Consider the following 14,587-nt stretch of genomic DNA (forward strand, 5'->3'; position numbering starts at 1 on the left):
TTTTATGTTTACTCATTTATAATGTTGTGTGTTGATAAAATAATAATTCACTAAAAATATAGAGCGGATCTGACGTATGATTCACAAACATTAATTTTATAAGAAAAGACTGGTAAACTTGCCCACAAATATTTGTTAAATTCAAGTTCAATTTATATAGTTTTATGTTATACATACACACATATATATATATATTTGAAACTTTGACTTTGTTTTGAAATTATATTAAGTTGCTTGAAGGAGATCCTAAAATAAATCCATTATTTTTTTCAGTAGTTCATTGACATTTATGTATTTTACCTTATAAACTTATACAAATAATTTATTGCTTGCTTTATGGTTTTGTTAATATAATTAAATTGTAAAAATGATTTTTGCTACAGTATATCATTGTTATAAGGTTGATTAAAACAGCATTATTTTTCAGGTCAAAATGAATAATTTCTTAAAACTTTTGCAACCTCTTAAAAGCCTTTCTGCTGTTTTCTCCTCAACTTATAAAGGTGAGTTTACAAAATTGAAATCTGAAAATATGGCTAAGTCTAAAAAAAAAATTATTTTAGATTTTTCTTTTTAATTTACATGCATTTCTTTTTAATTTTCTTGTAACTGTCTTCAAATTTTAATAATATGTCAGAAGATAACTGCTCAACTATTTACTGTTGTTCTATTTCTTTGAATTTCAAACTGTCCAGAGTGAAATTATTTCTTAGACAAACTATAATGTTAAGACCTATACTACGTGCAAGCCTGACTGATTTAATCTGATTTAAAAAAAAGATTAAATCTGGATAAATGTTTTGTTCTAGGTTATTATTTTCCTTTTGTTGTGAGCAAAATAATTTTCTGTCTAACAAATATTTTGATTATGTCCTGTTAGTTTCATCCTTACAAGTACATATACTTTTAAAACTTATAATATAAGTAGTTTTTATATATAATTAATGATGAAAGATTTGTGCTACCAAATATTTGATTTTTTTTTTCAGTTTTCTGACCTAAATTAATTTGTCATTTAATGTCTAGCTGATAAACTAGGTCCATTTAATGTCTAGCTGATTAAAAAAATTTTTATAACCGTCGTTGTACAGCCGACCCAATTTTGAGTTTATGACTGTCAGTGTTCAACTTCGTAGCCTTGTAATTTGAGCTCAATGCAGAAGACAAGAGAACTTCTGGATTAAGTATTTTATTTTGTAACCGTTGTTGAACAGCCGACCCAATTTTTTGGGTTTACAACTACGAATGTTCAACTCTGAAGTTTTGTAATTTTGAACCCAATCCAGAAGACAAGTAAACTCCTATTGGGAGATATTGACCAGCCATCGCTGGAATTCGAACTCGGTTCACCTCATTGGAAGGTGAACGCTCTAACCCCTGAGCCATCATGGTGCTGGATTAAGTATTGAGAGAAATTTGCCTTCGTTGAGGACTTTTTGATGAAGCCAACGCACGTTTGTATTAAATGAAGATGAAAACTTCCCATGGTAAGCCTGGTGGCAATAGGACTCTAACCCATGATCTGTCTATAACTGAGGATATTTTACATCAGCACTTAAGTCGATGCAAGGCGGGTATGGAATTCGAATTACAGCCATCGTTGGGATTCAAACCTGTTTCACCTCATTGGTAGATGAGCCCTCTACTCCCGAGCTACCACAACTCTTGACTATGTACACTAATTTTCATAAAAAAAAAGCAAAGCAAATTAGTGCTCTGGTGTTATAAATGGTCCTTGTTTATCAGCTAAAGAAAGTATTAGAAGCGGCTTTATTTTATTTAACTCCTGTCGGGATCATTTAGTTTTGTGTTGCATTAGTTCTCCTTTTAACTGCTATTTTCAAGTCACCATTTATAGTCTATACAGGCAATAAAGAAATTGCTAAAAACAGGGGTTGAAATTTTCAGACTTTTGATTGATTTCTTTCTTTTTAAAAAACTTTAAGCCTGGTTTAAAGGAAACAAGATTAAATTTTAAAAGTAATAACAAAAAATATCTGCAGGCAGTTCAAGCTTCAACTAATAAATCTAGATCTGCATTTCAATTTACAAGGCAATGAGAAATGAAGAAAAATAGTACCTATTCTTTATAGTTTCTATTGAACTGAATGTTCAAAAAAAATTAACTTTAAAAAATATTTTTCCCAAAACATATTGAGCCATATTTTTTTTTCTCGAAAATTGAATGGGTTAAAAAAAATAATAAACTTGAAGAAATGCTCAGAGAAATCAGGTTTCATTTGATTTTTGATGTTAAACAGTAAACTTTCTGTTGATGAAAGGGTTGGTTAGATTCTTAAATAAAGTGAGATTATTTGTTATAATTTTATTAATGAAATTTAGTCTGAATTGTAAATTTAAATTTATAATATATCAATTTATATTTTTTAATTTTGATTAGACTTTATTGACCAATATTGCCCCCACCCCCAAAAAATAACTATTTTTTTTTTATTTAAAAACTTGGTAGGTGTGCCTTATTTTATTTTAAAATGTTCATTTATGTGAATTTTTGCAATATTCTCTATGGATTGGAATAAATAAAAAAATCAAATAATTTGAAAGATACTCTTAGGAAAATAATTGTATGTCAATATTATTTGATAATTTGAAAATAATTGTATTGTATTGATGATTGAATAAATAATTTGACCAGAGACAGTCAAAAAAATACATTGTTATCAATATTGCTTAGTAAAAAGACACATTTTAGTATCAATTAAATTAGCATTTTTTAATAAAAAAAAATTAGCATCCAGCAGGGGTGATTGCGGTGGAAAAATCCGGATTTCCAGATGTTTCGCTAACCGTGATCCAAAAGTTTCCGGAAATCCAAAGTCTAGAAGTTTCAAGAAATCATCGATCACATTTATATATAAAAATTCTTGTATATTTTATTTAAACATACTAGAGCTAGAATTTATACTTGGCATCTCTTTCATTTATAAATATTTTTTCTGATAGAATAGTAAATGTGATTAGAGATAAAAGTAAACTTACACATAATTATTCATTTAAATTATGCTGCATATAATTCCTTTAAAATATCTTGTTTTGAAAATTTCAATGACTTAAATTTATAAAGATATGAATTTTTTGAATGAATTTACTCAAGAAATTTTCATGATTTTTGAGTTGGGCCCACAATCACCCCTGCTCCAGTAGCAATCCATTTTTTTTGTGCAGTTATTGTGCGCTAACAAAAATTTAACTACTATGTTTTTTTTCTTCTTATCAGGTACTATTTCCGCTATTATGAAACCACCTGTAATTTCTACTACAAAATTTTTACATACACCAGCAAATACATTTGCCACTCCTTTGCTTAAAGCAGCTGTTTCCTACACCCAGATACAAAAAAGACAGTTGTATAATTATAGAAAACCCAGTGAGGATAAACAACTATATTACATACATTATGCTAAACCAAAAATCAAAACAAAGCGGCGTCATCCAATTGACAGTCACCCACAGATGAAAGGAGTTGTTCTAAAAACATTAGTCAAAAAGCCAAAGAAACCAAATTCGGCAAATAGAAAGTGTGTATTAGTCCGCCTTTCCAATGGTAAAGAAGCTACAGCCTATATCCCAGGAGAAGGTCACAATTTACAAGAGCATAATGTAGTTCTTGTTCGGTTTGGTCGAGTTAAAGACGTCCCAGGTTTGAGACTAAAAGTTGTTAGAGGCAAATATGATTGCAGCCATGTTGTGAAAAAAACTAGTACCATGCGAACATAAGTTAGTTATGTTTACAATCTTTTATTCTGTATCAAAAAATAAAGTTAGTTAACTTTATTGTGTTTTGTTTAGTTTATTGTGTCAATATGATTTATTGAAATGTTGAATAGATAACAAATCAGATAAATGTTGTGCATTTATTTATTTAGAAAAAAAAGTAAGTTTTTAATTACAGCAATTTTAATATTAATTTGCAATGTTAGATACTTAGAGAATAATTAAATTCTTAGAATATGTAAAGAATTCTGTTGTTTACATAGATTTATGGCAAAGTGGTGTAAATCAAACTTAAAACTATGACTTTTCAACTAATGTTGGAATTAATTCTAGTTATTTTACTTACAGTAATTATGAACTAAGTTGCATACATAAGTAATGCTCGAAATTAACAGCAGTCCTGGATAACTAAAATTTGACAACCATAAAATAAATTAGGTCTGTCCTCCAGACCTGTAGTTGATATAAAAGAATAGTATGCTGATTTGTTTGTTTTCTCTCTCCATGCTTTGTTCTGCTTTTTTCTTTTTTTTTTATTAATGAAATAGCATATTTTATAATTGTGACAATTAATTCATTTTTAGCTTTTTTTAAAAACTATATATGGGCTAGTTAGAACTTTTTGTTACTGGTTTTATGAACTAATAACTAAATTTTCTCAATTTTGATCATATTTAAGTATATTAATGACTACATTTCATAGTGAAAAAAGAAATTTTGTTTTGTTTTTCTTCATTAAATAACCCATTATAATGAATCGGTAAACTCCTCTCCAATATTTTGTTCAATCGTTCATGAAGATTAAGATTGTTAAAAAAATATAGCTGTTAAAAAAATTTTATAATCATATAACAGTTTAACTTGCATGGGCAAGCTAAACTCCCCAAAATTGTTGTTAAGCTTAGGAATTGTTCTAAAAATTCTCAACTTATTTAAAAATGCACTGTCAATTATATATATATTTCAAGCAAATTTTGTTTTCATCAAAAAAAAGAAAAAAAGACTGTGCAAATTCTATAGGAACCAAAAATAAGTAGAATTTGGAACATGACTGAGGCTCAAAAATCAGTAGTTTTTGACGTATGCGATATTTAGAAACTGTGTGAAGAAACAATTTTTCAGTCGAAAGCATTAACATCTCTCTTTCTAGAGGCGAAGAAACAATTTTTCAGTCGAAAACATTAACATCTCTCTTTCTTGAGGCTTTGAGTAGAATCAATTAAAAACAAACACTCTTACATTTTGAAATAAATTATTTACTAGTAAATCATTTTGAACAGTTAATTTTTTTAAATTTTAAGAACAATATTTTAGTCTGCAATGATATTTTTTCATATAAATGTAAATATGCATTACAACTTAAATAATTTAAAGTATTATTAGCAAAACTTTATGTACTGAGGAGCTGGAAATTTTTTTTTTTTTTAAACTATTGGTTTGGGCTGTTGAATTATCTACGCATTATCTAATTTACATTTTAATTTTAACTATATGGTAAAATGAAACAACAAATTAACAGCTAGAAATTTGCATAATGTTTTATTTCTATCAATTATGTATGAACATGCAGCAATAAAAAAGACATTTATTAATGACATTCAATGGTCCTTTTATTCAGTCTGTTCATGTTCCAAGTCAATGGACTAACTGACAAATAGAAAAATTAACTTTTTTCCCTCTTGCATGATAAAAAGTAGCGCACATTCAAGAGAAAACAAAAATTGTCTTAGATAAATGAGACTTTGCGTTGGTGCATTTAGCAAAACAAATTCATAACATTGTATATCACAGGTAATTCTGGCATTCGTCTTAAGTCCTTTACTATAACATAACCATCACATGAAAGCTGAGTTATAAGTCGGCATAATGTCTCCATATGAGCTATTGTCTTCCATATTGCGTTGACTTAGCGGTGGTATTGGTCTGTCGACACGAGGTGGGACATTTTTGGGTAAACCAGAACTGTATTTGCTTAGCGGAGTCCCACGCTGTGTATTAGCTAGACTAGGTAAAGAAGGATGAATAGGATAGTCCACTTCATCTTCATCAATGGTTGAATAAATATTTTCTTGCGATGAAGCATTAGTGGGATAATCCATTTGATTCGGTGAACCATGGCTTATTGGCCACTGTGGGCTGGCTGTTATGGATGGAAAATTATTTCTGGGATTTATAGGGGGCACGGAGTGTACAAAAGGACTGGGAATACCATGATGTGGCGACCTTTCAGTTGATGAATTGGAATGTAATTTATGTCCCATAGCAGGATCAACAGCTCTTTGGGTAAGAGGTAAAACACTAGCAGTCCTGTCTGATGGGGGATACACATTTGAACCGTGCCGATGACTGTGCACTGGATGATTTCTCAGTTTATCTGTTTTAACACCACTATGCATATGTCTATGTTTAGAGGGATAGCTAAACGAATTGTCACTGGGCAACATTTCAGGCAAATCGTGAACCATATAATCACAATCTTCACCGGTACCTTCATCACTAGAGACTGGATCTCTACATAAATCACCTCCCGTTGAGCCACGCACACTGCTTGTAGCGGAGCAATGTCCACTTCCATCACCAAAGTCTTCTTCAGCAAAATCATCCTCGCTTGTCAGACTCCTACCCCCCAACTTCCCACTCTCGTCGAAGTCCGATTCGTAACTTTTTCCAGTCATTGATTTGTCCCCAGAAGGGGCTTGAGACACTTCCTCGTAGACAGGGTGGAAAGTTTTGCTATCGACCATTTGGCCACCATCTCGTCGATTGTAGCAAGGAACAGAGTGTAACGCTGTTATTTGAGGTGGACCTATTTCTCCAAGTTTTACATCTAGTATCTGAAAAAGGTAATACAAATTTGATTACTATTTTGTATTCAAAGCTGTCTTGTTTAATTAATATCTTCTCCACTAAGTACTAGTAGATACATGTAATGTAAAGAGTAACATTTCACATACCCTGTAACGTATACTCATGCCCTCAAAGGTTATATTTTGCGTATCCTCAAATTGATACATTATGTACTTAAAATTGATCATCCTGAATAACTCTTGTTCTAATGATCGCTCATAACTAGGACTGGGCTATAAATCGATATATCGCGACATATAGATTTAACGTCTATATCGGCAAACCGATACAGCAACTTTCATTCCAAGCGATGCATCNACCCCTACATACTGGGGGTAAGAAACCCGAATCCAGGGAAAATAAAGTATGTTTATTCGGTGAAAATATGTTTTTGTGTCTGATTTCGAAACTTAAAATATCGTCCGCACTTATTAATTAGCATATTTGAGGTAACCCCCGCGAACCTTTACAATTGAAACGGGAAGATCCAACCATTAAATCAAAAGTTACTCCGGGTGTGGTCGGTTTTTTACTTTGAGCACGGTACATCAAAAAAGCGACTCTAAACAGTCATTCCAAGATTTCAGAGAAAATTCCCATTAAATTTCATGAATGGACACTTTAACAGTATAGCACAGTAAGTAAGGTCTTAGTACTGAGACACAGCCATTTTGTGTTAAATACAGAGTTAGCATTTTATCTCTTAAGTATCTCATTGTTATAAGATATACTTTTGAAAATAATACATTAAACAAAACATGATATTTAAGACACACATATCCATGTGCTATATAACTGGAAAGCTTTATTCACATTGTCTAGCTTTATTTTCAAGTATATCCTGTTACTTGTCGAACAACTCATTTGTCCAAGTGGTACATATTTCCCCCGTTCAGTTTATAAATCCTTTTTTCTGATAGCGTGACATTGTTTAAATGAAAAAATTTATTTACATGATATTAAAAAGTTTCAGTTTGAAATTTGTTAACAGCGGAATCGGATGCAAATCAATACTGTACCCAAGTGTGAAGTATGAATCAAAATGTGAATTAAATTAAATAATGAAAGTCACAGTCCCATTTCTTAGTAGTTGGAATTAATAAAGTTTTTAAATAAACCATTATTTACACAATTATTTTTTAATTGATTATAATAAAATAGTTTTTCTGTTATTTTTCGTTATCTCTTACATAATAATGCTCACTATCGTTCATAAGATTTATTTATACTTCTCAACTAGTAGACACTTTTTGTTTTCAGTTTATTATTTAGGTCTCTACTTTTTGATTAAATTGGTGATCATTTACACTCAGTTAAACAAGGTAATATGCGCACCTGCATTGTATTTCTTTTATTAAAATTTTATACCAAAATCCAGATAATAATTAATGCACTGATCAAATACTTCAAAATTTTTATAATTTTTTTGAAAAATTTGTTCATTTCTGAATAGGAGAAAACTTAACACTTTAGTTTTGTTGGCTAATGGGTAATCATCACATTAGAGTAGCCTTTTTTTTCCCTTCATAATTCATAAAAATTAAAAAATTTTAAAACTTAGGTTTATCTAAAGGTTGCCAAATAATTAACAGGATGTGTAGCGTTTTTGATTTTCGTTTTTTGCGTGCGTATTTTAGATTTTCATTTTTTTTAAATCTTTAAAGGTGTTTTTTTAATTGGATGTTGTTAAAAAGTGCTTAATTTCCCCTTTTCCACGATATTTTGCCACGATACACAAAAAGCGTGGTTTTCATTTTGTTCCTTTCAACATTATCACTATTGGATCAACCAGAATCCTTTTTGGCTTACTGTATAAATGCTCCAATCATTTTACATTTTCGATGAAAGCGGATTCCTATGTGCTTAAGCTGAGCTGAATTTGGTTGGAAGGATTCTTGCACTCTGTTGCACTTTTCCAAGAGATTCTCGAATTCAGACTTCATTTTCCGCCCTTTGAAATCGAACCGAAAAATTTCTGGAATTTCTGCTCATCATGGGGACTGACTAAACATTGCCAATTTTTTTTCTCCCCCTAATAGCAAAATGAAATTTTATTTCTCTTGTTAATTTCATCGTTAATGAAGCACCATCGTCTTCGTCACTGACAAGGCAATGGGTCTTCTCGCGCTATTCTATTTATAGATCAGTACCATAATCTTTGAACTTGACTTGGGGATTATTCACTAATTACGTACTATCAAGTGGGTCCAGAGAAGTCAATAATCACAAAGCTTCATCACCTCAAAACTTCTATCTTCCTTTTATTTAATGAAGATAACAATTGAGACTTTTAATCGTAGGATTTTTTTACCTGAGACTGTACAATTGCATTAAATTTAACTTTTTATTGTATTTTATTACTTTTAAAATTTTTAGTGCTAAGTTATTTAGGACGAAACTCAAGGCAAGATTTTTTTTTAAAAAAAGTGTGAAGTATGGAGTTTTACACTATTTTAACATTTAGCAAATGCAGTAAAAAATCTTAATTCAGATTTGTCATTCCAAAAAATTTAATTCATATCTTAATGATTTGATTTAAAAAACAATTGAAACAAAAAATTCATCCATCTCAGATATGTTAAATATTATAAATGTAGGAACCATAATTTACCAATAATTTACTTCTGACAAAAATGTTTAGTTTCAATACTTATTGTATAGAAAATTATTTTAATTGATTTATTAAAGAATTATAGAACTAATAAACATATTTTAATAAAAATTTAATAGGGGCCATTCACTAATTTGCATGCGTAATACAAATTTATTAAGTTTTCTTAATTCTTTTATGGATCTTTATAAATTCAGTATGATCTATAATATAATCTTGTTAATGTTTTTGTTGAATATACTTTTATAAATAACTTTTATTTAAATCAATAAAATACACCCGTTAGCTTTTTTTAAAATTATAGTTTACTAATTATAATTTTGAATTAAAATTATTAATTTTTACGCAAATAAATTAGGTAATTATTAATTTAAAAAATAGAATGTGTGACTCAATATTGAATTGAATTAAAATTCTGCATAAATTGTTTTTATGGTAGCTAATATAATCAAGAGAAAGAGTTCTTTGTCAGAAAAAAGTTATTTTATCCTGATCATGTTAAGTTTTTGAACTTTTTTGAAGAACTTTTAACAATTGGACGGAAAAAAAAAGTTTTATTAGTGCGCATATCCTAATTATGATTTTCTTTAAAACAGCTTAAAAGGAAAGAAAAGAAAAACCTTTTGAAAATTGAAAGAAGTCTTAGAAAATTGTCAAAAATCATGAAATTTTGAATGATGTAAACATTGCATAATTAGTAGTGAAAATCAACATGGTAAAGGAAGAATCTCATTTTGAAAAAGGAAAAATTAAGCAGTTTTTAAAATCTCCCAATGAAAAAAAGCACCTTAAAGGGCTTTTAAAAAACGAAAATCGAAATTAAGCACTTTTTAAAAAAGCTACGCACCCTCTTTAAATACTGCCCTTTCAAAATATTTAGTTAATAAAATTTCTCTGTGAAAAAAAAAATCAATGAATGACCTAAGAAATATACAATGCAGGTGCATGAGGTAGGGGTAGACTAACTTAGGCAACTGGCTGTACTTTCATTCTTGATATTAAAGTTTTAACAAATGAGTAATCCAAAGAAACTTAAATGTTTCGTTCCCCAATATATTGACTTAGATTTAAAAAGTCTCACCTAGCTCTTTTGGTATTTATTATTATTTGGTTATTATAATTTAGTTATTTTATTATTTGGTACATTTGTGAAGGTAATACACACAAAAGTTTGGATTTACTCTTATGGGGAAGGATTTTTAACTACGTTTGTTTTTAGTTCCATTCATGCAACGTCTGCCTTACTATTTTTTTTCTTTTTTTTTTTTGAGATGTTAATAAAAATCAAACAACCTGAATGATTTTTTATATCATAATCATATTTTCATGTACTCTGTTCCACATGACGAAGTACCCATCTAATTTACATTAATTATTGATGACTGTAAATATAAAATCAAGCACAAAAGTCTTCTTTTAAATAAACATACACCATTTGAAACTTAAATTCTTTTTCCAATTGAGAACAAAAAATATTGTAAGAATGCTGTTTTGCCTTAAAGAAATTCAGAATAACAATGGTTAAAATAACAGTAAGTCTAGTTTTAGTTTCTTATTCTCGTCCGCAGGCTAAATACTTAACGCTCATTTAAACTATTTCCATTCTTAGTAATTTAATATGCTGGTTTCGAGTTCTATCCACTGTCGTCTTAGAAACCCCTAGTGAATCAATCCAATAAATTGACAGCTCAGAGCTTATTTCTCCTGAGCGTAGCAAAACAACCATTCATAAAATTGTTAAATGTTAGTTACATATATTAAAGAAGAAGAAAAAATATGTATGCTTACTTCTAATGGCATTAGTGTCTGGCTGCCAGCAAGATGACTTTGAGGAATTCTGGTGGGATGGTGATTAATAAGAACATCTTCGTAACTGACGCCATTGGCTGTTCCAAGCTCTCCCATGTGACCAGGTTGTTCATTTTTACAAGGCAAAAGATTCTGCGCTTTTGTTTTGTGCCTGCAAGATAAAAAAAATAAATAAAACAAAGCAATTGATAGCCCGCATAACATAAAACTAACTTATAGTATAAATTAGCTAAAAATAATCATATTTACGATAATAACATTTTGCCAGTAAATCCTCTATTAGTGTATATTTTAATTTTACAAGGCGAAAATGTTGGCTTCTTATTTTGATCGAAAATGCGAATATCGATCAAATTAAGCTATTTATTAATCACTTGAAAATGCAACAATACATAAATAACATGTATCAGTCAACATTGCATATCCAATTAATATTACTCAGCCCAGTCACATTAATGAGACAACCTGTCAAAAGCCAAAATAACCACGGCTACCTCTTGTGGCTTGATGGCTACCTCTTATGGCTCTCCACGGCTTGATGATCATTAGTCAACTCCATCATAAAAAAAATAACTCTGAGAAAGTGCACTTTTGCATCTGGTTTCGTAACTTAATCAATTAGCATATTTGATGAGATCAACCCTTAGAACTATTAAGATTGGCATATTAGAAAATCCAATCATTAAAATAAAAATTAAACAGGATGCCATCCTTTTTTTTCTTCCATTGTACAAGCTACTGGATACCATAATTTGTATCCAGTTGCTTGTACAGTGAACTAACCGCAATAGTATCTTATATATATAGTGCAACAAAGTTTAAAAGATAATTTGTTCACCCAATACACTTAGGACCTTAATACTTCACCGACCGTATGAATTGCACCTGAGTTCTTAATTTGGTGCTCAGTTGACAACATCATACCTCTCAACCTTGATAAAACAATACTATAGCAGGGTTAAATTACTATTCTATAACGATACTAACTGCTTGAACGATAGCAGGGTTTAATTTTACACCGTACTTTAGGTTCGCAATAATACTTGAGTTTGAAAAAAATTTTGCTCCGTATTATGGTTCAAGGTAAAGATATAATGGTTTAACGTTGGTCCAATTTTTCTAAGAGTATCGGTTCAAAATTGAACAACATCAGTTGAAGTTGAAATCGTAGAAGCTAAATCAACAATTAAAAAGCAAATTAGAACAAAATGGTATTTTCGGTGATCTGAGTAAAATTACGATGATAACAAAACACATTTAAAAAAAATAAATAGTGCATTTAGAATTTGAATAAGGCAGTTTATTTAAAATAGATTAGAATAATTTGTGAATTTAATTCCAATAGCCGCATTTCGTTAAAAAGTTTTCAACTTAATCCATAACATAGTGTTAAAAGCAGGTAATGGAATAAAATATAGTTCTTGTTCATTAACCGTAATATTTTGGAAATGCTAGAATCAAATAATATTAAGCTGATATGAATATGCTTATTTAAATAGATTATCTCCTAACAGATATATCTAGGTTAGCGCTTTCAAACTAGAATTAAGTGGTTAGTTGCATGATGACTTCAGATTCAGTTTGCGATTATAGTAATTAACTGTAAATACTCGAAATAAAGCACCAGTAGGAAAGCTTCTAATCAACGGCAGGGCATCATAGCTTTAGCTTTTGAAGCGGGGAAAATTCATCTCCACAGTTGAAGAAGTAATGATTTTTGGGCGCTGCGCATGGAAGAGCAGTTTTTGCCAGCAGTAGCAGTCAGAAAGAGAATGGAAACAATAAATAACTGTTGTGTGGAGGGAAATGGGAGTTATCCCCGCCTGAACTATTCTTCTGGGGACGATTCCCTCAGTGATGATGATACTAAATCTACAGTGGAAAAGAGCCTTTTTTTATTTTTTTTATTCTCAAGAACAGTCATTTCGAAGCTGAAAGGGGCCTCTCGTTTCTGGAACCGCCATAATTACAAATCTGAAGCGAGGAATGAATACAATGCCGTTCAAGATTTAACGAAGACTCGGAATTTTATTAAGTTATCCAAGAGGCTGAATTGTTAAACGAGGCCCAGACAGGCACTTTCAGTACGAATAAGTTATTGTTAGAGCCATCTACATTTAATTTAATACAAAAAAGAAAAATAATATTCTTTTGCAAATTTATTAAACATATAAATATTTAAAAAGCTAGGTGGAAACTCAAATGTTTAATGTTTTATATATATGGTAACATTTATAAGTACAGAAAAAGGGAGTCTTTTTTTCCATGCCCCTGGTTTAATCCCTTAAACAAGTTTAAAAAGCTTAATAGCTAATTGTGTAAACTAAGATATGCGCCACGAGTTTTCAGTAGGATGCTCAGCAGTACAAACCTGCTACACCAAGAAAAGAGAAAATTTATCTGCAGAGAGCGGGGTAAAATATTTGAATTAAAATGTTGAAATTTTAGGTTTGCAAGGCAAGAATACTAATGCACATTTTTCTACAATAAAGAATACTGCACTACTAAAAGGTAGTACTTATAAATAATTTATTGAAACTTAATTGGATAAGAGACAAGCTATTGATACAGTTGAGGTCAATATTTTTAAGTTCAGTTTAATTTTGTCTGTATCTTTTTAATTTTTTTTATTTAGAAATTTATTCTTAACGTTCGCCGCGCTAGATCTGTTACCGAGTTATTAATGTTTACAAAATTACAGGAACTATTACAAAAATATTTCTGGGGTCTATGTTTCGTTATTGGGTTCACTTCACAGATTAATTTTTAATAATATAATGTGATAATACAAACGTTTAAAAAAGGAAATGCTCTACGACGTTTAGGGAAATGCTAAGGCACTGTTGTTGTGAAAAAGTTTCATTACAGTGAAAACAAAGGAATTTTATCTAACTCTTCACAATTGGCTAGCAAAGCAAGAATTTGTTGATTAACAAAATGTCCCTTTTAAACCACGGCCAGTATTCCATAGACACAAAAATTTATATTACTATGAAAATTATATTTTTCCCAATAAGAATTTTAGTGGAAGTTTGAGTTCAATATAAACTTTTCGAGTTTTTCTTTGAAAATTCAAAAAAGACATTAATTTTTAAAAATAATTTATCGTTTGCATTTAAAATTCCTTTTACGTGGAATTAAATTATCTAGAAAATTGAAGCAGACGATAAATTATATGCATCGCCAAATAAAGTTTTCTTTCCTTTGAAATGAAATAGAAATAATTTAGTTTCCTCGTGCCCAAATTCACTTTTCAGAGATTTCACTAAGAAAGAGGGTTCAACTAGAATTAAAGTTAAATCATTCACTGAAAACTTTTAAGTTATTTAAAACACTGAGTTTTAAATTCTACTGCATGGAATTGTGCTGTTATTAAATTTATGTGGCATCACGAACGGGACAAAAATTCATTGCAATGGGGAGTTTACTTCCGAGATATTTTAGAATGTAATTAAGGTGATTTAAGAGCTCAAAGCAAAATAATCCCAATGCATGAAAATAAGAAAGAAAAGAATATTTTAAATAGGTAATGACACGCGGTATTTCTTAAATCAAGTCCGAATCCCCAAAAGGAAGCACATTAGG

The 14,587-nt window shown here is 30.1% G+C and overlaps 2 protein-coding genes across 2 annotated transcripts in view; one reads left to right on the forward strand and one right to left on the reverse strand.

The window, feature by feature from the left end:
• Positions 1-360: 360 nt before the first annotated feature.
• LOC107440267 (technical knockout) lies at positions 361-3,795 on the forward strand. Its single transcript, XM_043041465.2, has 2 exons — positions 361-503; positions 3,239-3,795. The coding sequence occupies exons 1-2, from the start codon at positions 434-436 to the stop codon at positions 3,736-3,738; spliced, it is 570 nt and encodes a 189-aa protein (XP_042897399.1). The 5' UTR covers positions 361-433; the 3' UTR covers positions 3,739-3,795.
• A 1,452-nt stretch (positions 3,796-5,247) lies between these two features.
• The window catches only part of LOC107440268 (uncharacterized), a 145,357-nt gene continuing 136,017 nt past the window's right edge, over positions 5,248-14,587 (reverse strand). The window contains exons 3-4 of the mRNA XM_016053147.3: positions 10,982-11,153; positions 5,248-6,569 (exon numbers count right to left, since the gene is read on the reverse strand). Coding sequence (XP_015908633.1) covers positions 5,571-6,569; positions 10,982-11,153 — 1,171 coding nt within the window. The 3' untranslated portion in view covers positions 5,248-5,570. The remainder of the gene's footprint in view (positions 6,570-10,981; positions 11,154-14,587) is intronic.

The sequence above is a fragment of the Parasteatoda tepidariorum genome, chromosome 3 (assembly GCF_043381705.1).
Source record: "Parasteatoda tepidariorum isolate YZ-2023 chromosome 3, CAS_Ptep_4.0, whole genome shotgun sequence".
In the NCBI taxonomy this organism is placed as follows: Eukaryota; Metazoa; Arthropoda; class Arachnida; order Araneae; family Theridiidae; genus Parasteatoda; species Parasteatoda tepidariorum.

What these genes read in the sequence shown, in the direction of transcription:
- LOC107440267 (XM_043041465.2), top strand. Translation starts at nt 434, where the DNA reads ATGAATAATTTCTTAAAACTTTTGCAACCTCTTAAAAGCCTTTCTGCT. An exon ending in TTTCTCCTCAACTTATAAAG is followed by an intron (nt 504 to 3,238) that starts GTGAGTTTACAA and finishes TCTTCTTATCAG; the next exon opens with GTACTATTTCCGCTATTATG.